Source organism: Pithys albifrons, chromosome 15 (genome assembly GCF_047495875.1).
Source record: "Pithys albifrons albifrons isolate INPA30051 chromosome 15, PitAlb_v1, whole genome shotgun sequence".
NCBI classification, from domain to species: Eukaryota; Metazoa; Chordata; class Aves; order Passeriformes; family Thamnophilidae; genus Pithys; species Pithys albifrons.
In genome coordinates, this window is record NC_092472.1 from 17,495,215 (window position 1) to 17,521,843 (window position 26,629).

Sequence of the window (26,629 nt, forward strand, 5' to 3'; positions counted from 1 at the left end):
TGATCGATTAGATTGACTCTAATCAACCTCAGATCATCGGGCAGGACAAGAGGGGCTTAAGCTCTGCCAGGGGAGGTTTAGGTTGGCGATCAGGAAGAAATTCTTTCCAGAGAGAGTAATCAGGCATTGGAATGGCCTGGGATTCCCCATCCCTGGAGGGTTTTAAACTGAGATTGGCCGTGGCACTGAGTGCCATGATCTGGTAAAGGGACTGGAGTTGGACCAAGGGTTGAACTTGATGATTTCAGAGGTCTTTTCCAACCCAATCCATTTTGTGTTTCTATGCATGTGGCACTGAGTGAGAATCCACCACATCTTGATCCAACCCCACCGTGATCACCAGCCCAGGGCACGGGTGGGGTTGGATCAAGGGTTGGACTTGCTGATCTTGGAGGCCTTTTCCAACCCAATTGATTCTATGGTTCTATGATCTAATCAATTAGATTCACTCTTTTCAACCTGAGAGCATCAAGGCCAACCTGTGGCTTGTCACCAGACCATGGCACTGAGTGCCTGTCCAACCTTTCCTTAAACACCAGGGAGGAGACTCCTGGTAAGAATTAGTATAAATAAGACACTCTGGCTGAAATATTTAAGCTGAAAGTGTCTTATTTATACAATTAGCAATCTGCCCCCTTCACACACACAATCTTTATGGAATAGCCCAGTTCTGGGACTGTTAATGAACAGGTAAGTTCCCCTTCCCTGCTGAGTTCACAGAGAGAACAGCACCAAGTCCCAGCATGGGCAGGGTCTGTGCATGGACCATCAGCCCCCAACATCCTACAGTGTGGGAGATTAAATATTTATTATTTTGGTTGGTAAATGCTTCACTCTCCCTGTTCTGAAGAGTTCAGTGTTGCAACAGCACTTCACTATAAACAAGTTCCTTCGTACCTTCCAGTGGGAACAGCAACCTCAAGGGTTCCAAGGAGATCCCACAGAAACAGGAATTTTAAATGCCCAGCACATTTCACCATCCAACCTTTTGTCCTCGGGGTCAGTTTTAGTGACAGCCCACTTTGTGCAGGGCTGTGACCAACACAGTTTTTAATCCACATTTGTTAATGAGTGCCCTCTGTTAGCACTGACAGCAACACATCCTCAAATGACAGGGGATAAAAATGAGCATATCAGTTCTTAAATGACTGACTTACCAAAGAGCCTGAAAGATGTTCTGTGTTACTCACTTGAGGTTTAAGAAAATAAAAGTAAAAAAGACCAGGGAAAAAAAAAGAACCTGGTAAAGCTTTTCAGAATGGCTAATTCTTTTCCTAAATGTTTTCCTCTGCTGTTGTTTGGGGAATCACTGCTGAACTCCAACATTGGGATATTCCATTTCTACAACACTTGGAGCTACCCAGGCCAAAACTTGCAGTGGAACATCCTGCCCAGACAGTGGCTGGTGATTTTGCCAGTGCTTCCTGATGCATGCAGGAATCCTCACCTGCAATACAAGAAAGCAGCAGGGGAAAGCAGCATTTATTTAGCTTAATTTAGGAAATGATTCAGTTTATTTACAAAGCTCATCTTTCTGCTGTTTAAGCTGCCAAGGAAGGAGGGTGCAGTTCGGTACCTTTCTGGTGTCTTTGCTAATCACACAGGCAGAGGAAATGAAGGTTTTAACAGAAATCCTTAGTCTTAACTCTCAGTGTAACATTTTCCTTGCTTGGCAGTTCATCTCAGAACAGTCACCCAGTGGTATTTATTGCTCTGAGAAACATTTGTGGTGATGAACTTCAAATGGCCAAAGCATAAAAGAACTTAATCATACACCCACTCCACAGTAGGTGATTAATAATTTCTTAGCTCACTAGAACAACTTAGTTCTGAGATGTTAATTAATTTACCTCTGCTCATGCTGGTCAGCTTGACAACTTTGTATCTCTCAGTTTGACTAAAGAAAAATATTTAAAAGTTTCAGATGAGAAGTCTCATGTTTGGGTGGCAATCCCTCAGGCTAATGGTCATTTATTTAAAAACAATTGTTTCCACTGTAGCTAAAACTATGAAAACAAATCTCCCTGCCTAGCACTGTATAAACATTGTACAAAATGTACATTTTGGGACACATTTGAGCCCAGCTGTGCCCCTTTTATCTCTGCATTTTTAGGTTGCTCTCCGCCTCCACTGCCCCAGCCAGCCAGTGAGCTGAGCTGCCAGCCAGGACTGAGCCTGCAAACGCCCCAGCTCTAAGAACACAAACTTGTTTAAGCTGAGACCATATTTGGAAGAGATCTGGGTCAAGAAAAATAATCAAAGGAAAGTGCATTCCTGGAGCATCACGTGAGGAGGAGGCCAGAACGTGCACAGGGACCCGCGGGCAGGGGCTGGTCTCACCTCACCAGCAATTCAGGCTCTTGCAACTGTTACATCCATGGCAGAAAGTCAGAAATGAATTCTGGTAAGTCTCTGTCCTCACAGACACAGGTACTGTCTCTAACCCTGGCAATAGTTTGGCTGCAGCAATCACCATTTCTTACATTTCTTACTGAAATACCAAAGTGCTCTCTTGCTCCCTGACATTCTTTTCCTTATTTTAGGAAGATCTCAAATCCAGCCTTTGGTGTTTGTTTTATATTTGTCTGTTACAATTGCAGAATTTTAGGCAAAACTTTGCTTAAAATCTTTATTTTTTTCCATCTTTCACTTGGAAGACTTGAGTAAGAAAAGTCCCTACAGATGGCACTTTGAGTCTCAGAATATTTTATTCAATTAGCAGCCAAATGCCATTTAAAGAGCTTGCACTGCTTTAATTGTACAAGTGAAATCTCAAACAGCCAGGGTGGGGAACAGCCATGGAACGTGCCAGGCTTGTGATTTGCAGTTGTTACATTCTGGCTACAACTTTCACAGCACAAAACCCAACAGGACAGTGGGCCCTGAGTTCTGCCTGTTCAATGGAACCACGGGAGGCAACAACGTACCAGGTACTGCAGGGAGTATAAAATTCTGAGCTGCAATTGCACAGTTTTTATCTTGCTGTGATTTTTTTTCCCCACACAAAACACTTTGTTTAGTCTCTCCTGTTCTCCTGGCCAGGGCATTAACCCTTCACAGTGTGGAGGGGATTTCTGCTGTTTCCCTCTCTGTGGGCCCTGGCACGGAGGGTGAGGGCCCAGCTGGGCTGTGATCAGGGGTCCTGCTCTCCCCTCCCTCTCTGGTGTGGACCTGCCACACGGTGACAGCTCCACATTCCTGGGAATGCAACCAACAGCTCACTCATGGTCCAGGACCACATCCCTGCATCACTGACCCACCCACACAGTGAAAAAACACAGAGCAATCCTGAAAGCTGGCAGGGTATCACCTGGGGCAGGTAACACAGCAAGTTCTACTTGTGTGTCTTTGACAAGAAAAGAAAAAAAAAGAAATAGAGAATCCCTGTGCTGTTGTGACAACTGGCAACAGGGATCCACCCAGGGCAGATTCCCTGGGATAGAATCACAGAATTATAGAATGGATTGGGTTGGAAAAGGCCTCCAAGATCAGCAAGTCCAACCCTTGATCCAACCCCACTGTGATCATCAGCCCAGGGCACTCCGTGCCCTGGGCTGATGATCACAGTGGGGTTGGATCAAGACGTGGTGGATTCTCACTCAGTGCCACATCCAGTCTCATCTTAAACACCTCCAGGGACAGAGAATCCACCCATTCCAATGCCTGATTACTCTCTCTGTAAATAATTTTTTTCTGCTCTCCAACTTCAATTTCCCCTGGCAGAGCTTGAGCCCATCGTGCCCCCTTGTCCTATTGCTGAGTGATGTTTATAGAGATCTTGTCTATACCCATGGACACACTTGTGAAGAACTAAATATAGCCATTTTTTCATTACTTCATTATATCTTCTCCAAAATTCTATTCTCATCATGTTTCCACTACTTTTTCCCTGTGTATTTGTTAGTTTGAGTTTCTTTTCCTCTGGCTTATATGCATTTTGCTCCTGCTTTGAGGCATCCAAAGACCCTCACTGTGACTTAACTTAGTGTGAGCTTTGTCCCATTTCCAGCAGAAAAACAAAAGCACAAACTGCTGTTCACATCACCCTGCTCCAAACACTCTGAGTGGAACTGTCATAGGAGAAAACACACCAGCAGTGCAGGTGCAGAACACAGAGGAGCTATTCAGAAAGTTTCTGAACACTATACATTGAAATTATTTTTTATTTTTGCTCGAATTTAAAAAACATAGGAATATTGACATTGCATTTGAAAATCCCAGAAGTTAAAGATTATACACTGTTGCATCTCTGAAATCCAACAAAAATGTCCTCACCATGCCTTTTTTAGGAGATACCAATATAAGTATGAACATTTTGAGACAAGATTTGTAAAGAAGTGTCAGGTTGTCCAAACTACAAGTGCTCTTCATTAAACACACCAAAATCTGGTGCTTTTCTGGGAAGGGACACTGTCTAAAAGTTAGACAATTCAAAGAACAGGCTGTATGCAACACACCCCAGCTCTTCAGGGAAGGAAACCTGATGTATTTACAGGGAATCCAGGGCTTTAGTTGGAGCTTTCTGTTTGAAGTTTTGAGAGTTGTTGCTGTGTGTGCTGCTTCTCTTGCTCTACCCCATGTATGAATATGGGCAAGTACATCAGGGGTGTTCTTATCCTAACTGTAGCTGGTATGATCATCCCTTCCCTTTCCTATATTGCAAAGAAGTGACACTGACAGGGGAACAGACACTTGTGTGCAGACAGAGCCACTGAAGTTACCTGCAGTTTGGAAAGCTGTGCCTTTCCCCAGCCATGATGCAGCCTGCATGATTTGTCTTCCCCAGGGTTAAAGCAGCGTGTACACAGCTGGTTTAAAATGACACTTTGCTCCTCCATGTGTCAGTTAAGGAAAGCTGCCTACAAAAGTCCTTTTCAAGGTCATCATCCTCAAAGTCTTGCAGCTGCTGAAATGAGACAATTCCAATTGCTCCAGCTCCAGGCAAACTCTGTCCATCAGGAATGCTACTGGGTGGGGATCAGACCTCAGAAAGAAAGGTCCTGCCTGTCCAGCAGCTGATTGACTGCAGTGATAGTCAAGGTTTGTGGCATTCTGTCACAAGCATCCTTATTCATTTTTACTTAAAGCCATGTCCTAACAGCAACAAAGACAACAATCCCAGGGGAATAATCACATTAAATGTATATAAAGAACACTATAAAAGAGTGACAAAGTTGCATTTCCTTAAAAAAGAGGTTTCTCTTTTTTTTTCCCTGCAAATTTCTTTTTAAACTAAATCAGACTTCCATTCTTATGTCACAGAAGGAGAGAAAAAAATAAAATCCTAAAATTCTCATGTTTAGAAAAAAACAGGAAAACAGCATTTTGTCATGCTACAAAACATTTTACTTTACAAAAAACCCAGAGAGTTATTTTATTATGTATGATAAAGACAAAATGGGACATGAGAGGGATAAGAAGATCTTAAAACAAGACCTCAAGTATTTCTGGATAGAATTCTTTACTCTGATCACTGCAAGACTCTCTGACCTTAAGGGAGGACGTTTGTACAGGGAATAATGTGTGTGGAACCAGCCAGAGAGATGCTTGGATCAGGGGGAAAATCCTGCCTTTATTTTGGTGTTTTATCATTTTTCCAGTATAAACTTATATGGCATGAACCATCCCAACAAAATGAAGCAGGAACATGCTAACAATTTCCAACAAGAATCCCAACACTGTTTAATTTACTTAACAGGATACTGTCTGTCATAAAAATTAAAATCTGTTTATTCCATATTCTTTATGATGAAAAGTATATAAACTGCACTTTTAAATCAAACCACGTTCTGCCCAAACTGGTCTGCCTTGAGACTGAGAACCTCAGTGGAGAAAATGAAGATGTTTCAGCAAGTATCAACTTTCTGTTAAAAAATGTCCTCAGGACAAAATAAAAAAGAAAAGAAAATCCTTAATTTACACGAAGCAATGTAAACAGCAAACCCAAGAGAAGCCACAAGGTCTCACACCAGCTGCTGGCAGGGAACTCCAAGCACTCATAGAACTTTGTATCTTCCTTTGTTGGTGGGTTGGTAAGAATTTTGCTGCAAATAAAGGAGAGGATAATCACAGTTAAAAGTGAAAATGGGGAAGTGAATTGTAATAAAGCCCCACTAGGTCAGCAGCTGGGTGTGCTGTAAAGCCACAGCAAAGCAGATCTCTCAGCAGATATGAAATATTGAAATGAGGGGAATAATTCTCCTCTCTCCTGTCCAAAGGTGCTGAATTAGGAAATTTATTGGGACCCAACTCTTTGAGGGGTCCTCACTGAAAAAGCTCTGTCCATGTGTTATCTCCATCTGCTGGCTGGAGCACACCCCTGTTCTGGCTCATTGAACAGGGCCATGGATTCTCAGGCTGTTCAGAGAAAGGGGGTTTGAGATCTGTAGCTCCAGCCCCTGATATTGATAAAAACATTTGTCAATCTCAGAAAGCACTCAGGGCACTTCCCCTCTGCATTCTGAGTATTTCACTCACCAATCTGATGAGCTCCTCCTTTATAAGTCGTGTGATTTCTGCCTTTGCTTTCTGTACAGCCAGTTCATTGGCACCTGAAGACAAAAATAGATACTATAAACACTTTCTGTATGGAGGCCTACAGAATAAACACTGCCTGCTATTCTCAGTTCAGTGAAACTTGCTGAATATCCTCAGCTGTTTGCTGAAGAGCACTAGTATTGCACAGCCTGCCACAGCTCAACTGTGCTCTGTTTTAAGGAAGGTACTTAAACCAGTAAAAAATTATACTGTTCAGAAATACACAGGATTAGAGGTTTCTTTGAGAAAAACTCTACTCAACCATCATGACATTTGAAAGGTTTTGGTTGCAGTAGTTGATGCAATTTCTTACACCTTTAACAGCCTAGAGCCAGGGAATTCTTTCTTCTTTCTTTCGCACTGGCACAGACCTCTGTGTGCTTATTCTATTTTTCCTTTCTCTCCCTCTTCCCCAGTCTGATTCCATTCGTATTTGCTATTGTTCTGTGGCAGGTGAGGAGAAGCATCTCTGTGATCCCCCACAGATCATTTGACAAAGTGTATTAAAATAAACAAGTGTTTTTTTAGCAATTGCAACGTAACTACAGTGGGTCTGTAACTCGGTGTCCAAACTCTGCCTGCAGAGATTCCATGTCTGATTTCAGAACGAGACTCAGCTTTAATGGCAACATCTCTAAAAACAATACCTACTTTCTATAGCCAAGTAAATCTTCCGTTCCCCTTCCTTGGGCTCTTTGCCTGGAGGGAAGTAAGTTCCTCTGATTGTGATAGCAGCTTCAGAGTATTCACTGATTCTCTGCAGGGCTTCTTTGGAGGTCACTTTCCACCTGGCAGTCTGCAAGGAAGGACATGGGATAAGGACATGGGATAAGGACATGGGATAAGGACATGGGATACGGACATGGGATACGGACATGGGATACGGACATGGGATACGGGCATGGGATACGGGCATGGGATACGGGCATGGGATAAGGGCATGGGATACGGACATGGGATAAGGACATGGGATAAGGACATGGGATAAGGACATGGGATAAGGACACGGGATACGGACACGGGATACGGACACGGGATAAGGGCATGGGATACGGACATAGGATAAGGACATGGGATACGGACATGGGATACGGACATGGGATACGGACATGGGATAAGGACATGGGAGGGTCAGCAGGGAGAAAAGCACCATAAAAAAGGCACTTTGTCAGTTCTGCCAGTCTGAGCAGAACCTCCAGCACAAACACAAGGAATTTGTGCTTGACACTGTGAAATATAAATCCTCAAGGAACAGGTGAGGTGATCAGAGCAGCAACATTCTGACTGACAAAAACACTCAGGTATTAAACAAAGCACAAAGAGCCACAGCAGTCACAGCAGTAAGGCCTCTGCAAAAATCACCAGACACTGTCTGAGACTTGGATATGAGAAATGAGTGGGTGAAAAAACTTTTGTCTGATAAGGAATGTTTATTTATCTGATACTCTCTGGAATAAGTCCAAAGCACTGTGTATATTTAAGCTGAGGAGTAATCACATAGTAATTTAAATTAGGTATGGTCAGAAAAGAGACAAAATATTTTGTTGGTGTGATCATAATGTGAGCTATGAAGAGAGGTTTTGTTAAATAATGGCCATTTACACTTGACTACTGCAAAATGGTTACTTGCCTGTGGGAAGTCATTGATCTCCAATTCTTCTTCATATCTCTTAAAGGACTCATTTTGTCCCCCATCCTGTTTCTCTTCCTCCTGCTTCTCTATAGGTACATAATTGAGTTTGGCATTGATTTTCTCAGCCAGCTGCTCTGCAATGGTCTTGGCAGACACAGTGGGAGCCTGAATGGTGCCTCCCCTCAGGATGGCATTTGTGGCCTGCTGCATCACATCCTGCAAAAACACACACCCATGTTCAGAACAGGGAGCCAACAAAGTCCTGTATGAACCAACAAGGGTTTCACTGAGGATCTCAATGTAGTATAACAGTCTACAGAACAAATACACTCTCCAGACTTCTGCTCTTCTTTCCTCCCCTCAGAAACTCCCCTCATGCCTGCAGAGAAGAGATCTTGCAGGTCTTTTGTATTTTCAGCTTAAAATACCTTTGGAGAGTCCAAGACACACGAACCTCAATCTAAACACATTGTATCTCACAGGCTTCAGCAGAAAAGATATTCTGCAGCTCTGCCAAAGCTCACAAACCTCACTGTGTAATGTTATCAGGAATGAGTTAACTCTTTGTCAGGGCAGACAAAGCACTTACAGTTCTGTATCAAGGCTTACCATCCTATTGCCTCACTTACAAATCCTGCAATTTGTACATGAGTTAGGCCAGCACAAAAGAGATAAATAATGCAGGATGTCACTAGTGTGCAGAAACACTAAATAAAATTGCAGCCACAGAACAAAGAACTGAACCACCTTTAATAAAAAAGAAAAAAATGTTCAGTAAAGAGCCTGACCTTGAAGTGGAAGGGGACCATCACTTGTGCCTCAGCTCCAAGATTCTTCTGGGCTTTGATTCTCATGGCCAATCGTTTAGCAATTTCCAATTTTTCTGCATTCCCAGCTGATGGTGTGGGAGTATTTGACGTTCCTGGTGCTGCCATGTCCTTTACTCTTTTCTTTGAATTGAACATGCTTTCAATTTGTTCATCAATCTAAGGAAAGTAACAATTATTAACATCATGGCATTTACCTCTATATAATCTTATCACCCTAAAGAAAGAAAACTCTTAGGGACATTTAGTTTATATGCTTTTAAAAAAACTTAAATCCTATTTCCAGGTGCTTACATCAACAGCTGTATCTTCATCATCTGAATCTTGCAAGCCAAGAGCTGCTTTCTGTAGCTTCTTTCTTTCATTGGCCAAAGCCTGTTCTGTTTCATCAAATTTAAAACCTTTGCCAGAGAATCCACTGCTTTTTTTAATCAACTTTCCCTCCTGAAAACAAAAACATATATTTTCACACTTAGAAGTTTAAAATCCTAATTGCACTTGTCACAAAATAAGATTATACAAATAAAATTGAAGTTTTTAAAAAAGCAAATCCTAACACATTCAAAATTTCCTCAAATTTAATAGCTGCATTTTGCACTGAAGTGTAACAAAAAATCTGTGTTAATTCAGCAGACACAATACATATTGGGATTTGCTGTAAATATACATTTTAAATTATTTTCAAGTGCAGTAAAAAAAAAACCCTCCAGTTTTTAAATCAGAAAAGCTCCCAAGTCACTCTCCTCAGCATGAGTGAGATCCTTGCATGGCAAGAGCTCTGGGAATAATCATACAAATTCTGTGGAAGAGCTTCATTATCTTGTGTGTGCATTTTATAAAAGCCAAAGTGTCCCTTATACCACAGGCATTTGTCTATCACATACCAGGTGACAATATTTAAGTTCTCAGTCCTGTAAATGACATTCAGGATCCCACACATGGCTCAGCACACACGTTCCCAGTGGGATGGCCCATGGTTGGACACCTGCACACCTGGAACCCACCAGAGCCCAGTGCAGGATAAAGAATCACTTACAGCCTTCTGCTGGTCTTTGAAGTCAGCCCAGAGCTTCTCCAAATCAGTAGGAATTGGATTCCCAGACAATTCCAAAGCCTTAATGATATCACCAGCATACCGTGCCTGATCCTCAGTGATGAATGTATATGCATAACCCTGGGCAAAATTAATGTAGAACACAATTAGGAAAAAGCTCTAAAGACACTTTATTGCAGCACCCTTGCACAGAGATGCTTGTTCTGGTCAATGGGAGATCAGCTCAGTTGGTTAAACTTGGTTGTAACAATGCCAAGGTCATGGGTTAAACCCCCTGTGTGGGTCATTGACTTAAGAGTTGGACTCGATGGTCCTTGTGGGTCCCTCCCAACTCAGAACAGTCTGTGATTCTGTGAAAGTAACCACGATAGTCATGCAGGAACTCCTGTTAGTGGAAATGTAAAATGAATGATGTGATTTCCCAGGAAGCTGATACAGAGGTAATCACCCAAAGATGGCAGATACTGAAATCTTTCCTTTCAATTAATTTTGTCATGGTTAAAAGTTTGCAAAATTAAAATCATATCAATTTAGTAGGGCACATTTTCCAATAGTGAAAAACACCCAAACTTTCAGCCAAAATGGGATTTAAAAGAACACTCACACATCAGAAACACGTGTAAGTTCCAACTTTCATGGTGCTAAAATTCATAATGTAATTAAAGGAAAACACTCTTCCCACCAACAATGCAAACTTGTAACTATCCCTGTGGGAACAGCTATCCCTTTGGAACTATTCCTTGGGAACAACTATCCTTCTGGAACTATCCCTTGGGAACAGCTATCCCTCTGGAACTATCCCTTGGGAACAGCTATCCCTCTGGAACTATCCCTTGGGAACAGCTATTCCTCTGGAACTATCCCTTGGGAACAGCTATCCCTCTGGAATTATCCCTTGGGAACAGCTATCCCTCTGGAACTATCCCTTGGGAACAGCTATCCCTCTGGAACTATCCCTTGGGAACAGCTATCCCTCTGGAACTATCCCTTGGGAACAGCTATCCCTCTGGAACTATCCCTTGGGAACAGCTATCCCTCTGGAACTATCCCTTGGGAACAGCTGTCCCTCTGGAACTATCCCTTGGGAACAGCTATCCCTCTGGAACTATCCCTGGAAAACAACTATCCCTCTGGAACTATCCCTTGGGAACAGCTATCCCTCTGGAATTATCCCTTGGGTACAGCTATCCCTCTGGAACTATCCCTTGGGAACAGCTATCCCTCTGGAACTATCCCTTGGGAACAGCTATCCCTCTGGAACTATCCCTTGGGAACAGCTATCCCTCTGGAACTATCCCTTGGGAACAGCTATCCCTCTGGAGTTATCCCTGGGGAACAGCTATCCCTCTGGAACTATCCCTGGAGAACAACTATCCCTCTGGAACTATCCCTGGGGAACAACTATCCCTCTGGAACTATCCCTTGGGGACAACTATCCCTCTGGAACTATCCCTTGGGAACAGCTATCCCTCTGGAACTATCCCTGGAGAACAACTATCCCTCTGGAACTATCCCTTGGGAACAGCTATCCCTCTGGAACTATCCCTGGGGAACAGCTATCCCTCTGGAACTATCCCTGGGGAACAACGTGATCAAGCAATGGAACAGGAGTGATTCCAGCACCAGCCAGAGCAGCCCCCCGGCCGTACCAACCTTGTTGCCGGCGCGGCCCGTCCGGCCCGCCCGGTGCACGTAATCCTCGTAGTGGTTGGGGCAGCTGTAATTCACCACCAGCATCAGCTGCTTCACATCCAGACCTCTCGCTGCCACAGACGTGGCCACCAGGAGTTTGCAGGTGCCATTCTTGAAATCATTGATTATGCTGTCCCTGTCGTACTGATCAATACCTACCAGAAACCAGACAAATCAGTTCATTACAGAGCTCTGCTTTAAGTCAAAGGGATTTGTACACAGGTCAAAGCACCCTCCAACTCTGAGCAACCAAAAGCATAAACAAATAAAATGTCAATACTTGCACAAAATGCATAAGCCAGAATAATAAATCTCTATTATCTAGAATAACAAAACTTTTAATTTTCAACTACCAAAAAATATTTTCCCCTTACCAAAATCCACAAAAGGTTTTTGATACAATTTTCTGTTTGATGACATATTCATTGAGACCTCATCTGGAGGCTTTGTTCTCTAATGGCAATAGGAATCTCAGAAGAATGTTTTTCCCTCTTCCATTGTTGCACTAAATGAGCAGTGATTTTGTACTGACTGGTTACTATATTTTTTTAGAGCATTACATGTGGACAGTTTTAAAACACTCTGGGATGGACAATATTCTGAAGAGATTTTTCTCCTCTTGCTACTTGTGTTATCTTACTACTTGATAGCAGAAAAGTAAAGCAACAGCTGCCACTGCTGTGGAATCTCAAATAAAAACATCATATTATACTCCCCAATGGCACTCACTGCTCAGCAATATTCCCTGAGAGGTGTTAACTCAGTACCTGTCCTGTTGCACAGACAAAAGATCTGGCATCTGATGACATCTCACAGTGTAATTACAGAAAATTATCATTTCTATTTCAAATTAAGAAACAATTATCCTCCCCAATTACAAGGCAAAACCTGCTTAGGAAGAAACGGTAATTGGTATTATACAGGCCCTAAGTAATTTTTGACTACTGAACACCAACATTCTAGCTTGAAGTAGCAAATATAAATCCTTAGGTTTGCAAATTACCTCCATGAAGAGACAAGCAAGGATAAGAGGCTCTCATTAAATCTTTCAACAACCCATCAGCATGTTCTTGTTTATCTACAAATATGATAACGGAGCCTTTCTCCTGATAGTGCCCCAATAATTCCAGTAACTTCAGAAACTTGTTCTCCTCTTCAATAACAATCTGAAAAAGGACAGACAAAAGCAAGGTAGAACGAGTATAAATTGTATCTGGAGCCATTAAACAAATTCAGGGTGCATAAAAATAAAAATCAGAACAGGAGATAACCTTTTCAGGCTGTTTCCACAGTTAGTGGCCAAACTGCTGTTTAGGGCTATAAACCAAGTTTACAAAAGAAGTGATCACACTGCATTTGCAGATTGGGGTGTTCATTTATCCTGAGTTCATGTTTAATATGGTCACTAAACCTCTGAAAATAAAATCCCTGGGGGTATGTTGGTCTATACTCAGTATTGCTGGGAACAATCTTTTGTGAGGCCACACCTTGAGTGTTGTGTTCAGTTCTGGGCCCCTCAGTTCAGGAAAGAGGTTGAGGGGCTGGAGTGGGGCCAGAGAAGAGCAACGAGGCTGTAGAAGGGACTGGATGTGGAACTGGGGGAATCCACCACATCTTGATCCAACCCCACTGTGATCACCAGCCCAGGGCACTCCGTGCCCTGGGCTGGTGATCACAGTAGGGTTGAATCAAGTAGGGTTGAATTAGTAGGGTTGAATCAAGGGTTGGATTGATGATCTCGGAGGGCTCTTCCAACCCAACTGATTCTGTGATTCTGTGAAATAAGAAGATGAGCAAGGCAGTTGTTGGTACTCACAACGTGCTGCTCCACGTCGGAACAGACAACACTCCTGCCTCCCACCTGCACCTCGATGGGTTTGCTGAGGATCCTGCGTGCCAGGGCCTCCATAGCTCTGGGGAAGGTGGCAGAGAACATGACAGTCTGACGGTCAGGCCTGACGTTGTCTACAATGCGCATGACCTGGGGGAGGAGAACGTTCCTGTGAGTGTCCAAGGGCTGGGATTGACTGCACACACACACACACAGCTGGCAGCTTAAAGGGTGGATGGGATCTGCACTGCACACACACACACAGCTGGCAGCTTTAAGGGTGGGTGGGATCTGCACTGCACACACACACACAGCTGGCAGCTTTAAGGGTGGGTGGGATCTGCACACACACACACAGCTGGCAGCTTAAAGGGTGGGTGGGATCTGCACTGCACACACACACACAGCTGGCAGCTTTAAGGATGGGTGGGATCTGCACTGCACACACACACACAGCTGGCAGCTTTAAGGGTGGGTGGGATCTGCACACACACACACAGCTGGCAGCTTAAAGGGTGGGTGGGATCTGCACTGCACACACACACACAGCTGGCAGCTTTAAGGGTAGGTGGGATCTGCACACACACACACACACAGCTGGCAGCTCTAAGGGTGGGTGGGATCTGCACTGCACACACACACACACAGCTGGCAGCTTTAAGGGTGGGTGGGATCTGCACTGCACACACACACACAGCTGGCAGCTTTAAGGGTGGGTGGGATCTGCACTGCACACACACACACAGCTGGCAGCTTTAAGGGTAGGTGGGATCTGCACTGCACACACACAGCTTGCACTTTAAGGGTGGGTGGGATCTGCACTGCACAGACTGCAGAAAGTTCTTTATACATTTCCTCCTGGGAACAAGCTGCTGGCACGAGATAACAGGCAAAACTTGCTGGATTTAAAAGGAAGTTGAGGGGCAATATGCAACCTGACAACAGTCCAGTAGGAATCTTGGGCTTGCAGCAGAAATCCTACAGCTCAAGAGATAAGTAAATGAATTTTCCTAGTTTTGGAGAACAGTATAGCCTATGACAACAGAAAAAGTGCTGAAGTCCAAAGTTCCCAGCAAGTGATTTGTCACCAGCATTTTTATCATTTTGTTCCTGTCTCTTGCATGACATTGCCAAGAGACACCAAAGGCTTTATAAGCAGCCTACAAGTACTAACACATCACCTGTATCATGGGATTACACAGGGCTACAGCATCACCACAGGTATTGAAAACAAGCATGCAAAAACCCTGTATATTAGAGAAAAATCTAAGCTGTACAAGAATTTATTGAAAGCAAAACACAGAGTGACAGAATGGCTTGGGATGGAAGGGATCCCATGGTTCCAACCCCTTGCCATGGGCAGGGAAACCTCCCAGATGTGAGGATAATATGAGATGTTATTATAGTGATATGACAATAGATGTGAGGAAAATAGAAATATCAGAGTCAGTTTAAACTGCAGTCCACATGCAGCACATCTTTTTAAACACCCACTGAGGGTGCAGTAACAGTGCAGCACTGCAAAGTCCTTCAAGTGGAGAAGAGCATCCTGTGGCAACGTCCCCCCTGCCATGGATTACCTGGGGCTCAAAGCCCATGTCGAACATCCTGTCGGCTTCATCCAGCACAACGTACGTGACCCTGCGCAGGTTCGTCACCCGGCCTGGGAAAGGAGAGGAGAAAACACATGGGAAACAAAATCAAACGGAAATCTAGTTTCCCTCAGGAATATTTTTTTAAATGTTACATAGTCTCACTATCTTCTAACACAGACATTAATTAATCTCTTTAAAAATTCACTAAATGTGAATTTTAACGTTCACACTTTAATCACACGTACATTCTGGGAAATGTGTAAGTATGCACAAGGCCCTTTTATTTTGTCAAACTCTTCTCTTGCATACCATCATAGGGCCAGAAGAACCTGTAAAATTCAGAAAACTGCCCTCGCCAAAACACATCATAAAACTAAGACTGAGCTGAAGCAAGGAGCCACATCAGCCAGTATCTGACAGCGGCACCTAGGAAAGAACATATTAGAGATTACAGCGCATGTGTGGAAGGCAAAGCCCACTGCTAACTGCTGCAGCCTCAGAAAATTCCTTCATACACATTCTGCAATGCCTCCTTGGAGCCAGGAGTGACCACTGGGGCATAACCACACCAGTTCTATGTCACTGCTAATAAATGCACAAAACAGGGTGAGCAGTTGTTTCAAAATTAATATATAAAGATTAAAACCTACCCAGTAACTACTGAATTTAAAATCAAGAACCACCCCAAACTCTGGGACAGCTGGAAATAAAATAAGCAAGTTGTGGATCTGTGACTACTTTGAAATGATGATGGACAGGATAATTATCACCCTTCCCAAACAAACAGCCAAGAGATTCCCTTTCATGAGGAGGATTTAACTCAAGGACTTAAGAATCATATTGTGGAACGATATAAAGGCACCAGTTCCACACAACTGTGCAGTGACACTGTCAAATGCTCTCAGAACAGAACAGACTTGTCACATTTCCTACAACTATCACTCAGACTGTGCCTGTCAAACTACAGCAGAATTTGGTCCTCTCAGCTTCAGCAAATTGTAGCTGAATCCTCAAATTATCATACAGACATTTAGCACTGCATTTTTTAAGGCATGGAGTTCATACTTAAGGAATAAAATAAGTATTTCCTAAAATCTACATATCTATTTAACATCTTAACACTTCCATCCCCAAATAATAACTTTGTAAAATTACTTGGGAACAGCATTAATGTACCTACCTTTGACGATTTAAGTCTTGGAAGCCCAGTTCTATATGTCTTGAAGGTACTTTTTCCACAGAAGTTAAATAATGTCAACAGTTTAGTAGAGGTTTTGATGTGGAATAATAATAAAACTTTATCTAATAAGCATGCAATGGTTACACTAGGACAAAACCTCTTAAAGCTGCAGTGGCTCAGTTTAATCAACCTGAATATCTGATACAAGGTCAGTCCTCTCACTTTTGGGCAGGTACTCAGGGAGGGCTTCTTTGTTTTTAAAGCCAACAGATAAAGGCAGAGCCAGATGCTCTGATGGAAAAGTGGGAAACTGCTGAGCTACACTGAGACAAATAATGGATCAAAGGGCAGACAGAATAACCAACTGTTACACAACCTTTACCTAAACGACTTCTAGTTAAAAATTTGGACCAGCACATTTTAAGTTTAGCAATGATAAATATTCTCAGAAACTCTTCAAGAATGTGGTATTTCCTGTCCTCCCAGAAAAGTCAAACCAATAATGCTTAAACCTATGATTAGTGCTATATATTCTCAACAACTAGGCAGTGCAGCCTGAAGAGATATAAGAAAATTTCATAAGACCATTTATCAAAATACATGATCTTTTGAATTTGTTAGAATTACACAAAAAATACAAAAAAATTCTCCATAGGAAAAGGTTTTCTACTCACCATTGTTAGCTGCTAACATGTCAATCATACGTCCAGGTGTGCAAACAATAATTTCAGCACCTCTTTTGAGTTCAGCTATCTGATTTTAAAACACAGTAAACAAACCATTAATTTTTTGCTTTGTGATCTGTTCTCATTTTTTCAAACATGTATCACCTTGCCAAAAAGAAAACAACCAAGACTGTAACACAGCTGCCCTACTAATGTGAATTATGTGAAGGTTTTACTTTGCACTTTCTTTAAGTCTTTGGAAAATTTTGCTTCCCAGAAGAGTCACCTCTGACAACCTGAGTTACCACCAGAATTGTTATAATGGGGATGTGACTTCTACACAGGTAAGGGCCTGAAAGAAATGTCATCTGTTCTATCAGGGACAAGTGGTAGTAAAAACACCCTGTTCCATCACACTCCTGTTGTTCCCATAGACAGGTGGGGGTGTGGAAACCCTCACATTAATCTCTAAGTTACTCTAAGAATAATGCAATAAACCAAAGATACCATTTTCTGGCTTTTGTTACCTTTAGGGGAACTCTCAGAAAAACAGCTTCTCAATGACTTCCAAACTATCACACCCCACTAACTGCTCAACCACTTCCCTGCTCAATACAGACATGAAAGCAAACAGTCTGAAACTTTAAGGATCATATCTGAGAACTCTGAAGCTCAGTATGTTTAAGGTTAATTCACTTGCAAATGCTTCAGCTTTTGCCTTACTACCATTCACAACAAAATAATCCACAATGAAGGCTGCAAATAGGACAAGGGGGCACAGGGGCTCAAGTTCTTTCCAGAGAGAGTGCTCAGACATTGGAATGGGCTGCCCAGAGAGGGGGTGGATTCCCCATCCCTGGAGGTTTTTCAACTGAGCTTGGCCGTGGCACTGAGTGCCATGATCTGGTAAAGGGACTGGAGTTGGACCAAGGGTTGGACTTGATGATCTCAGAGGTCTTTTCCAACCCAGTCCATTCTGTGATTCTGTGGATGTGGCACTGAGGGAGAATCCACCACATCTTGATCCAACCCTACTGTGATCACCAGCCCAGGGCACGGAGTGCCCTGGGCTGGTGATCACAGTAGGGTTGGATCAAGGGTTGGACTTGATGATCTCAGAGGTCTCTTCCAACCCAATAAATTCTATGATTCTATGAAATATACTGGATTTATGGAAAAGAACAAGACCCTAAATTCAGTGCAAAAGTAACATTAACCGCTAAAGTCCAAGAACTCTGACAAGGAAGGCAGGTGTTTTGTGTACCTGTTCACTGATTCCTGTTCCTCCATAAACACAGACAACTCGAAGCCCAAGGGTCTTTGAGAATTTCTTGCACTCCTTGGTAATCTGCAAAGCCAACTCACGAGTGGGGGTCATAATGACAGCTGAAACCCAAAGCAAAGAGCTGTTACAATTTACACAATAAAAGTGAATCCTTTGTAATGGTGTTTACAGCCATTTCCTTCCTATTTTTGAGAATGTAATTGACAGAAAAAAACCAATCGAGACAGTAAGAGGATGGGGTGGAAATCTGGTCCAAGTGTGACAATCAAGGGAGGTTTGCAGATCCATGGACATGGGAGTGCTCTTGAAACATCAGCACAGTGATCATTAACTAAAATAAGCCAGTCATTAATGGACATCAGTAAGTATTTCTCCCTATAACCAAGAGGAGAACTGAAGACCATCTAAAGCATACACTTGACGTTATATTTATTTAAATACTGACTTTGGAAGTAAAATCTTTGTACCTATGGGACCTTCTCCTTCTTCTAATGCTCTCTGATCCATAATGTGTCTGAACATGGGCAACAGAAATGCAATGGTTTTCCCACTTCCTGTTTTAGCAATGCCAATCAAATCCCGTCCGTTCATGATTGCTGGGATAGCCTGGGTCTGGATGGGAGTGGGCTTTTCATAGCCATGTCTTAAAGAAAGGGAAAAAAGAGATTTTAAGAACAAAATAGAATTTGACAGATGTGAATCACAAAATCATGCAAAAATATTTTTTTGCATATCCATATTTACATATATATACACACATATCAGTGCCATTCAAAAAATACAGATTAAAATGAGCAGCAAAACTATGACATAAATGGCAGAGAATATTTAATAACAGTTCAACACTCAGTGATAAACACTCTGATGACAGTACATGTAACATCTACAAACGTGGACATGTGGCATTCTGCAACAAAGGAAAGGTTCTTCTCATGAATGTGGAGCACAGTGAGCAAAATAAAACATAACACAGTTCATAAAGTGCCTGCTTACTTTTTGAGGGCAGTGAGAATCTTCATGGAAATGCCACACTGTACCCAGGTCTTTATTGGCTTGGGGCAGCCTTTTCCCTTGACTGTAATTCCCTCCAGCTCCAGCCTGTACACATTCACCTCTGAAACAGAGTTTGCAGCACAGTCACACTTGACACTTCTCTACTACCTTGATCAAAAAACTCCTGCTTTGTCCTTTAACATGAAATACTAATTTTATCACCACCAGAAAAATAGTTTTTTGCCTGATACATGTAAATACAGAAGGTGGGTGGAAAGGACTCAGGTAAATTTTCCTCCAATTAAAGGATTATAGATAAGAAGTTATTAACAACAGTGATGCAACTGATTCAGTATTTTTCTGTGTCAAGTTGCTCCAAATGTTCTCTATATGCCAAAACCATCTGCTGCTCCTTTGCACATTCAAATCCACCACTGTTTTCTTTAACCCTACCCAGGGTGTTCTGGTATTTGCCTTTACCTTCCTGAGTCATTTTAGCCAGTTCTGGTACTTCAACATAGAAGTTTTTCCTGAAAGGTTCATATTCAATCTTCCCATGATCCACTGGTTCCAGCAGCTTCCTCTGCTTGGTCTGGTAGCCAGTCAGGGCAGTCTGGAGGTCAACCTCCTCCTCCTCTGAGGAATACTGTGGGGATCACAGTTTGGGTGTACATCAGTAAGAATTAATAGTTTTCATTTCTATTTAAACTTTACACAGCAGCAAGAGGTATCCTCACTGCACTGCCAGTGCCCACACCCTGAACTCTGCAGCCCACACACCCCTCAGGAAGCACAAAGAGGGTCACTGTGTTCTCACAGCAGAAATACAGGACATTTCTATTACCTCCATTGCATCTTGGTCATTCTCCATGAGCTCCCCTTTCTTCTTCTCTGACTCCACAGCTGCCTTTTTGGTTGTCACCACAGTTACCACCTTGGTAACAGTTGGTCCAGACTTCTGCAGAACAGGTAAGAAAAATTACTGCATTTTACACAAAACACGCTCTATAAAATACACAGAATATTTGTACTTCTGAAGGCATCATGCTGAGCTTTTTTCTCCATTTCCTTAGCAGAATAATGCTCGATGAAACAACCTTCACAAAAACACCAGGAGATGAAATTTAAGGCAAACAGGCGTTAAGTGGATTCTCACTTCTTGCTTTTTTGCATTTCCCCCCATTTTTCCCAAGCCATTTTACTATTAAAACACAAAGTTATCTTTGTCTTTTAAAAATAAGAACTTTTATATGTGATTTTACCTTTTCACTTCCACCTCCACCTTTCACACTTGTCATATTGAACTTCTTGACCTCTTCTTTTACTTCTTCCATATAAGCATCCAATGGATCTAATTCCTCATCTACAGCCTCATTGCCTTCTTTTTCTCCTTCTGCAGTTTCCTCTTCATCATCTGATATGAGCAAGAAAGATGAGGATACAACACAGGCAAAGTGCCCACATGTGCCAAAATATCTGTCTACCCAAATAATTAGTTCAGTGTTATTACTATATAATTTTTCCTCACACAAATCTCTCCAGTTGTTTACTCAAAAATGTATCTTAAACCATCTGAAGCCACAACCAGATTTAGGCTTTGTTATTTTATAGTTTACATTCTGAAGAGTAATTTAATAAAGATAATGTAATAAAAATATTTTAGGAACTAAAGTATTCTAAGTGCTATATGTAAAAATTTAAATACCATCATCATCTTCCAAACTCCACTTTTTCCCCTGTTTCATCTCTTCAATTTCCTTTTTCAGCTCCCCGATGTTTTCCATCGCCTTCTTGCGTTGTTCTTCCCTCCACTTCTCCACTCTTTCTTTTCGTTTCCTCATTTCTTCTTCAAGTTTGTTCTGATCAAAATTCTGCAATGAAACCCAACCAAACAGTGAAAATTAATGGCCATTGGCTTCAGCCTGTGCTTCCTCAATCAAATACAACCATTTCAGGAGCATGTTGTAGCAGACTGGACACCCACAAACTCCCTGGTTTAAATTCTTTATCTTCTAAATTCATAAGTGTTACAGGTCTCTACCTCAGTGGCCACGGCATTTGTGGTGGCATCTTTATCCTTCTCTTCTTCTTTGTCATCTTTGTCTTTTTTCTTTTCTTTGGAAACTTCTACACCTTCTGTCTTTTCTTTAGATCTTGATCTGAAAGGGAAGGGCAAAGGTTTCTCAGGACATTCCAGGTTTTCTCAGGGGGAGGATACACTGTGCTGGACAGAAACAGAATTAGGAACAACCTGTACAGGTTTATGTTTTCAAACCCCTCAAAAAACACACAGGCAACCTTTGCATGTCAGGGAATTATTTCCTCCAACTACCAGAAATTGCAATTCATGTGCCTTGACTCTGTTCTTCTCATTTCTTCATTTCCAGAACACTGGAACGACTCATATGCCATTGGTTCTGCAGTTTATTTTACACCTCCTTGAAGTCAGCATTTAGAAAGGAGATACTGGAATGTTCCTGTTTGTGGAATTTCTAGAGAAAGGTAAAGGGATCTGGGATCTTGCACAGAAGTGTGAACACCCCCTGAGCCCACAGTGCTGAGAGACAGAAACACCCCTCCCTGGGAAAAGCTACTCATGTAATGCAAACGTAACATGCAGACTTGCACTGAGTACAAAACTCATTTATCACAGGTTTTAGTGTCCTTTCTTGCTTCCAATTTAAAAGAAAAAATGCATCTAAACCTCCTATGTGCTAACAAGAAATGTAAAAATAACATTAGCCAATTACATCTCTTTATGTCTTTTTCTTTGGGCTGTTCTAATACAAAACACACACTTACTCCAAAAGGCTTGTGATTCCAACCTCTCACTGTTTCTGGGGTGCCATCAACCTGCTCATTCTGTGCACAGACTGCTGGTACCACTCACGGACCTCCCGCTCACTCTGCAGCACAGCGGGATTGTAACGCTGCTTGCAATTATGTCTGAAGACTCCACTAGGATACACTTATAAGAACACAACCTGCAGTTTCCACACATTTCTGAAGTCAAGAACACAAGAATACCTGTTCTCTGCTTTCCTGTTCTTGCTTGGACTGGAGGACCGAGACCGTCTCCCTCTGCTCCTGCTCCTGGAGCGCCTCCTCTCCCTGCTCCGGGATCGCCTCCTCTCCCGGCTCCGCTCCCTTTCCCGGCTCCGGGAACGCCTGACAGGGAACAAATGTGTATTTACTTGGCATGTGATCGTGGTACAATGTCAGAACAGGGTAAAAGGAATCCACCAATCATCAGAAAGGAGGTTGTACCCAGGTGGGGACTGGTCTCCTCTCTCAGGCAACCAACAGTAGAACAAGAGGGGCTGAAGCTCTGCCAGGGGAGGTTTAGGTCGGATATCAGGAAGAAATTCCTTACAGAGGGAGTGGTCAGGCATTGGAACGGGCTGCCCAGAGAGGGGGTGGATTCTCCAACCCTGGAGTAATCAAAGTGGGGTTGGATTAGGGGCTGGACTTGATGATCTCGGAGGTCTCTTCCAACCCAGCTGATTCTGTGATTCTGCAATCAAGACCACCAAGACCCTACAAACTCCAGCACCAGCAGCCAGAAATGACTAATAAGCACAAAGCCTCAAGCACAGTGGAATCCATCACAGACATCAGCAAAGGGACTAACGAGGGTGGAGGAACATCCACATTCAGCCCACACGCGTTTCCATCCGCTCCCCCTGAAGGGATGTCCTACCTTTGGCGCTTCCTGTCCCGCGACCGAGACCTCCTCTTGTCCCTGCTGCGGGACCTCTCGCGCCGGCGGTCCCGGTCCCTGCTCCTGGAGCGCCTGTCCTCGCGCTTGCCCCGCTTGTCCGACGGGGAGCGGCTGCGGGAGCGGCTGCCGGAGCGCCCGCGGGACGCGGAGCGCTTGCGATAGTGCCTGGGTGGGTGACAGAGTCACGACACAGAGAACGTGAGCACAACAACCACTGCAGTCAGAGGGCACTGGGCATGGTCAGTGAACAAGCAAAAAATAATTGCTTATCTTAATTTCCTGAACTTTTGAAATTTCTCAACATTTGCAATCATCTCGTCAAACTGATTAACATACACACATTCCCAATGATGCTGAAATTAGAGGGATTATTTGGCCATACTTTTATTTTACAGTACTACTATAAATAGGCCCATCTGAGAACACCAGAACACCAAGAGCAATTTTCTATTCAGAAATCAACTGATTTCCATTGTATAGAGGAAAGGCTGAAGGCTCTTTGAAGCTCCCTCTAAATCTGTCAAACAAACAAACTGCTCTTTGTTGCTTTTTCTACAATGTAGAATGTTTGTCCAGGTAAGGATTTCCCAAGTGCTCCATGGGCAAGCTGTCTAACTGGAATTAAGGAAACACAACCCCCTGAGGATGTGACACTCTGTGGCCAATGCCTTTAGCACACTGACATCAAAAGAAATGCTGTACTATCATCAAGCACCACGGCAGAAGGTGAAGAAGCCAGCAAGGCTGGAGGGGTGTGATGGAGATGGGTGTGATGGAGATGATGGGTGTGATGGAGATGATGGGTGTGATGGGGATGATGGGTGTGATGGGGATGATGGGTGTGATGGAGATGGGTGTGATGGAGATGATGGGTGTGATGGGGAGGGGTGTGATGGGGATGATGGGTGTGATGGGGATGATGGGTGTGATGGGGATGATGGGTGTGATGGAGATGATGGGTGTGATGGAGATGGGGATGGGTGTGATGGAGATGGGGAGGGGTGTGATGGAGATGGGGATGATGGGTGTGATGGAGATGATGGGTGTGATGGAGATGATGGGTGTGATGGAGATGATGGGTGTGATGGAGATGATGGGTGTGATGGGGATGATGGGTGTGATGGAGATGATGGGTGTGATGGAGATGATGGGTGTGATGGGGATGATGGGTGTGATGGGGATGATGGGTGTGATGGGGATGATGGGTGTGATGGAGATGATGGGTGTGATGGGGATGATGGGTGTGATGGGGATGATGGGTGTGATGGAATTGGGTGTCTCCCTCTCCCCTCACTGATGCTCTGTTATCCCAACCACACCACAGGACAGAGCAGGGCTAGGAATCTTCTGGGCAACTCTTCAGCTGAGTGTACAGGTCACAGATGGACCTTGACTGTGACCATCTCCTCTCCCTGCAATTCCTGATTTTTGGCCACCTTGCCATAATAATTGCCTTGTTTACCCTCCTGTGTCCCAGGACCCTCAGCCCTTTCTCCTGACAGGCCCAGCACTCTGGCTTGGGAAAACAGGAAGGAGCAGAAAAGGCAGGACTTTAAGCCCCCCAACTCCTTTCCCTTTCATCACCACCACACTGAGCTCTATTTAAACAGTTCAGCACTGAAAATAACAGTTTATTTCAGTGCATTTATATTCAGCCTATACAATGCAGTGTATTTTGGTACCATGTGCACTTGGTGCCCACACGGTGCCCACACGGAGCCCGCCAGGGGTGCAGCCCAGGGCAAGGACCATCTGTCAGCACCGAGATTTCTGCTTCTTTCCCACCTCTGCCACTAAATGCCAAGGGATCTGCTCCACACTTCATCCCCTTCTAATATTTTAGCTTTAGAGAACTAACTTTTCGTTTATTTTTCCCTCTACAGTGTGCAATAAAAAGAGATGATTTCAGGCTGCAGAACCCCCAGACTGATGAACGTTTCTTTGCACACACAGCCCCCACCCATCTCCACCCACCATTCACTTTCACCCTGTGCAGTCAATACATTCCTTCACTTTTAAAACCTTTTTACGAGTTAAAATAGAAAATAATGCAAGTCTAAAAACACTGTTTACATTATTTTTAGCCCAAACAGTAAATCCTTGTCATTATCAGCCGAGCAGCTGCACTGGGACAGGCAAAGGAGTCCTGCAGGCTGGAGTGGCCTCCGAGTTCAGTTCGGGAGGTTCCAACAGTGCCCTGTCCCACCCACCGCTGCCCAGCTCGGTTGGAGCCAATTAGATGGACCTGCGGGAGCGCCCAGCTCTGCACGGAATCGCTAATTCGAGTCCAAAGTGGTTGATAAAATTCCAACTCATCCGCCCGCCTGGGTGTAACTCCCGTTGCGGACCCGGGGGCTGCAGCGCCCGCTCTGCTGTTCAAACCCGCTGGTTTGCCGGACCAGGGACAGCCCGGGAGGCGGCGGCAGCCCCGGGACAGCGGCGCGGGCGCTCCGGGGCGGGCACGGCGCCCAGGGGGGCTCACACCGCGGCCAGGGGCACGGCCCCGGCCACGCTGCTGCCCCAGCTCCGGGAGCGCCCGAGCAGCGCCCGGCCCCAGCCCCAGCCCCGGGCCTGCCCCCAGCCCCGCCGCGGGCCCGGCCCCGCCGCGCCGCCCCCGCCGCGCTCTGTCCCCGCCGCCCCGTTCCCTCCGTCCCCTCCCCGCGGTGCCCGCCCGGCCCGGCCCTTACCGGGACTCGCGGCCCATGGCGGTGGCAGCAGCGATCCCGCTACAAGGCGGCCGCCATTCCGCGCCCGCTCGGCGATCCCCCGGGAGCGCCGCCCCTTCCGGCCGCGCCCGCCGCAGCGCCCCCCGGCGGCCCGGAGGACTCACCGCCCGCAGGGTCCGGGCGGGTCTAACGGGACACGAGTCTGGAAATTCACCTTACACAGAAACAAGAACGGAACAGGGGAGGCAAGAACGGCATTAAAGGGGGTCACTTCTTGGCCAAAGGGCCTTCCCTGATGGCCATTTCTCCATCACGGTCTCACCAAGCCCCGCCCCTGCCGGAGCTGAGCAGAGTCACTTTCCATCATTAAACATTCATTGCTTTTCCAGGTTTGGTACACGGTGTTTTTGCATTTTATTGTTATCAGGTTTGGGCATATAAATAGAGAATCAGAACACGTGTAGGTTTTGAACAAACTCATTATTTACATGTATCAACCTTAATTTAAATGACCTTAACTTCAATTTGCTGAAATTCCTGTCTAATATAAACAAATAGCCCTAAGTCAGAATCCTCTGCAGCCCTGCACACCTGGAACAGAATACTCACTGTAACACACTCAGTTAAAAAAAACCCGAAAATGGTCAAATCAAGACACAAAATCTTGTTTTCGGATACATACAAACATGTATCTAATTTAGGAGTCACAAATGAGGCACCAGAATTAACAGGACAGAATGGGCAGGAAGCAGGGCCAGTTACTTTGGAGAGGGATCATCAAACAATTCTGCTCCCTAAGGAAGTTCTGCAGAGACCAAGTTAAATAAGTGCCCTGTTATACTAAGAAAAGGCATCAGCCTGGATCACCTGCAAGTCCAGATTCTAAACAGAAAACTACAAGAGGAAAACACTACTCAATTTAGCTTCAATAGATATTCTTAGAAATTATT

General features: G+C 44.1%; 1 protein-coding gene across 1 annotated transcript; it reads right to left on the reverse strand.

Annotated features, from left to right (window-relative positions):
* Positions 1-5,707: 5,707 nt before the first annotated feature.
* On the reverse strand, positions 5,708-25,789 carry DDX46 (DEAD-box helicase 46). Its single transcript, XM_071570049.1, has 23 exons — positions 25,701-25,789; positions 22,993-23,178; positions 22,320-22,460; positions 21,334-21,451; positions 20,998-21,163; positions 20,555-20,706; positions 20,137-20,250; positions 19,773-19,938; positions 19,293-19,413; positions 18,767-18,942; positions 18,279-18,400; positions 17,024-17,102; positions 15,155-15,237; positions 13,560-13,724; positions 12,747-12,909; positions 11,705-11,898; positions 10,034-10,171; positions 9,292-9,441; positions 8,959-9,156; positions 8,168-8,386; positions 7,189-7,333; positions 6,478-6,551; positions 5,708-6,044 (listed from the first exon to the last, which is right to left on the reverse strand). Exons 1-23 carry the CDS (start codon positions 25,715-25,717, stop codon positions 5,997-5,999), a joined length of 3,135 nt encoding a protein of 1,044 aa, XP_071426150.1. The 5' UTR covers positions 25,718-25,789; the 3' UTR covers positions 5,708-5,996.
* Positions 25,790-26,629: the final 840 nt, after the last annotated feature.